General features: G+C 51.4%; 2 protein-coding genes across 2 annotated transcripts; one reads left to right on the top strand and one right to left on the bottom strand.

The window, feature by feature from the left end:
• The first annotated feature begins 11 nt into the window (after nucleotides 1-11).
• LOC111652978 (agouti-related protein-like) lies at nucleotides 12-1,231 on the top strand. The gene is made up of 3 exons (XM_023403415.1): nucleotides 12-224; nucleotides 743-840; nucleotides 943-1,231. The coding sequence occupies exons 1-3, from the start codon at nucleotides 86-88 to the stop codon at nucleotides 1,132-1,134; spliced, it is 429 nt and encodes a 142-aa protein (XP_023259183.1). The 5' UTR covers nucleotides 12-85; the 3' UTR covers nucleotides 1,135-1,231.
• A 163-nt stretch (nucleotides 1,232-1,394) lies between these two features.
• LOC111652972 (chymotrypsin A) lies at nucleotides 1,395-2,617 on the bottom strand. The gene is made up of 5 exons (XM_023403396.2): nucleotides 2,484-2,617; nucleotides 2,316-2,394; nucleotides 2,052-2,232; nucleotides 1,712-1,845; nucleotides 1,395-1,617 (listed from the first exon to the last, which is right to left on the bottom strand). Exons 1-5 carry the CDS (start codon nucleotides 2,573-2,575, stop codon nucleotides 1,456-1,458), a joined length of 648 nt encoding a protein of 215 aa, XP_023259164.1. The 5' UTR covers nucleotides 2,576-2,617; the 3' UTR covers nucleotides 1,395-1,455.
• Between the last annotated feature and the right edge of the window lie 9 nt (nucleotides 2,618-2,626).

Below are 2,626 nucleotides of genomic sequence, written 5' to 3'. Positions count from 1 at the left end.
GTCCTCTCAGATCCTGTTAGTGGAGAAACAAGGATTGTGGGAGTTGTGGTGCAGGTTCTTCTTATTTGTCTCAGACAGCAGCAGGATGTTTGTCTCTGTGCTGCTCTGCTGTTGCTCCTTCAGTCTGCTGCATCTCTCCTCCTCTCTGGTTCATGGAAACATCCCGCTGGATGAGGGTCCGGCGGCCGGCCGACACACTGAGACCTCCTACCTTTCTGACATGGGTCAGTACCTACTAAGCTTAGAGTGCGACTCTGTTGCTATGGCTGACTTCACTTTTCAGGGATGAGCTCGCTTGCAGGAACCACAGCAATCGGTTGATGAAAGACCATCTGTGCTGGTGAAAATGCATGATCAACATCCCTCAGTAATAATAAAAAAACACTGAGAAATAAACAAATTCAAGATGAATAATAACAATAATAATAATTTCAGCATGGATCGGGTTGTTTCCAGGTTTCCAGAACACTGTGACGTGGAATGACAGCAGCCCTTTAAGAGTCTTTCTGATTTGGTCTTAGTGAGTTAGGAGTCCTCTCCACTACTTCTAACTTCTCTTAGGAGCTACTTTTAGCCTCAAAGTGCTTTGAGAATACGAGCCATGGTTCACCACCAGACCAGGTTCACGCCGAGAGACCAGGAGACGGGGCTTCATTGTGTCTGAGTTGTAAAGAAGTGTGTCGGCTGCATACGGGCAGATTATTACAGCCACCTCCCTGTTTTTCTGTCTTGTGTCCTGCAGAGAGAGGCCACGCCCCTGACCGCGTACACGACCCCACCCTCCTACCCGTCGACTCAGTGGAGGATCGCTTCCTGATGGACACGGGGTCCTATGACGAGGTGGGTGTGACTGATTTAAAGAGACAGTACACATTACAGAGCTCAGATGTTGGAGTGGTTAACCTGTTGTGTGGTGACTGCAGTGAATGTACCTGTTTCCAGGACTCGTCAGCAGCCCTGCAGCTGCAGGGTCGGGCCATGCGCTCCCCTCGTCGCTGCATCCCTCACCAGCAGTCATGTCTGGGTTACCCGCTGCCCTGCTGCGACCCCTGCGACACCTGCTACTGTCGCTTCTTCAACGCTATCTGCTACTGTCGCAGAGTCGGTCATGCCTGCCCACCCAGACGAACCTGAATGCACCTGACGATGTCCTGCCGTCAGGGAACTGTTGATGCTGTTTCATGTTGTAGAAAATGTTGTGTGTGAAATAAAGGACATGTTGGGAAAAGTCTGACCTGTTTTGTGTCAGTGATTTAAAAACGTTCATGAACTCATCAATAACACAGACAGAAATGTGTTGGTGACTTTATTCTTGAACCCTGGACATAGCCAGACTGGTTCCAGTCTATGCTAAGCTAAGCTAACACAACAGAGGACACAGGGACAGGTCTGGCTCAGAGTTGAGTGGTTTATTGATGATCAGGTTGAAAAAGGAAGCTGTCAAGTCCGACACGCTCAGTTGGCGGCGATGGTCTGGTCCATCCAGGCACGCAGCTCAGTGACACGGGCGTACACGCCGGGCATGGTGGGAGTGCAGGTTCCACTGCCCCAGGACACAATTCCAACCAGAGTCCAGGCTCCGGCCTTCTGACAGACCAGAGGACCGCCAGAGTCGCCCTGAATACACAACACACCAATGAATGAATAAACAACAAGCAACACAAAGTAAAGAACCTGAGCATCAACGTCACTCTGCGTCCGCAGCACCCACCATGCAGGAGGAGGCTCCAGAGGCGCCGGCACAGATCATCAGGTTGCTGATCTTGTTGCCCCAGTAACGACGGCACTGATCATTGGTCAGAAGGGGGAGGGCGGCCTGCTGCAGCAGGGCGGGGGTGTCAGGAGCTGCAACACACACAGACACACACACACACAAACATTAGTGATACACATCACAATGGTGACGTGTGCTGAAACCCACATCAGTGTTCTGACAAAGTCCAATTTGTCATCGGAACCTGAACTCGCAGTGTGAAACCGTTGGATTGAAGTCTGACAGTATTCTGCCCCTCCCCCGCCACCCCCCCGCCTCTCAAGTGAGGTGACCTCACCATTGTGGCGGGTCAGGCCCCAACCGCTGGTCACGCACTTCATGCCTCCAGGGAAGTTGTCTCCGGTCTCGGCCACGCACACAGGGGAAACACGCATGTTCATCTGGGCGGGGCTAGCCAGCTTGATCAGCAGGATGTCATTGTTGATGGTGTAGCCGTTGTAGCGGGGATGCTTGAACACCTGGCAGGAATCGACATCATTATGACCAGCAAACACACACAAACAGGAAGACAGCGAGCCGGGGGGCGGGGTCTGTTACCCACCTTGCCAACCTTCATGACCTGAATGTCCTCAGCGGTGGAGGAGCGGTCGTGCTCTCCGAGGATCACACGGTGGTACGTCCTGCACACAAAGGAGTGAGTGTCATTTCACCTCAAAAACTAACAATAATAATATAGAATATTACTAATGATAATAATAAAGGTTTTTACTTGACATTGCAGTGAGCAGCTGTCACCACCCAGTTCTCATTGACCAGAGAGCCGCCGCAGAAGTGGAAGCCGGTGTAATCCTGAAACAACATGCACAGTTAAAACATGCACGTGTGTGTGTGTTTGTGTGTGTGTGTGTGTGT

This window comes from Seriola lalandi, unplaced genomic scaffold, assembly GCF_002814215.2.
Source record: "Seriola lalandi dorsalis isolate HSWRI2012SDOR001 ecotype SW California unplaced genomic scaffold, Sedor1 jcf7180001973841, whole genome shotgun sequence".
Taxonomy (NCBI): domain Eukaryota; kingdom Metazoa; phylum Chordata; class Actinopteri; order Carangiformes; family Carangidae; genus Seriola; species Seriola lalandi.
This window is presented reverse-complemented; position numbering and strand designations above follow the sequence as displayed.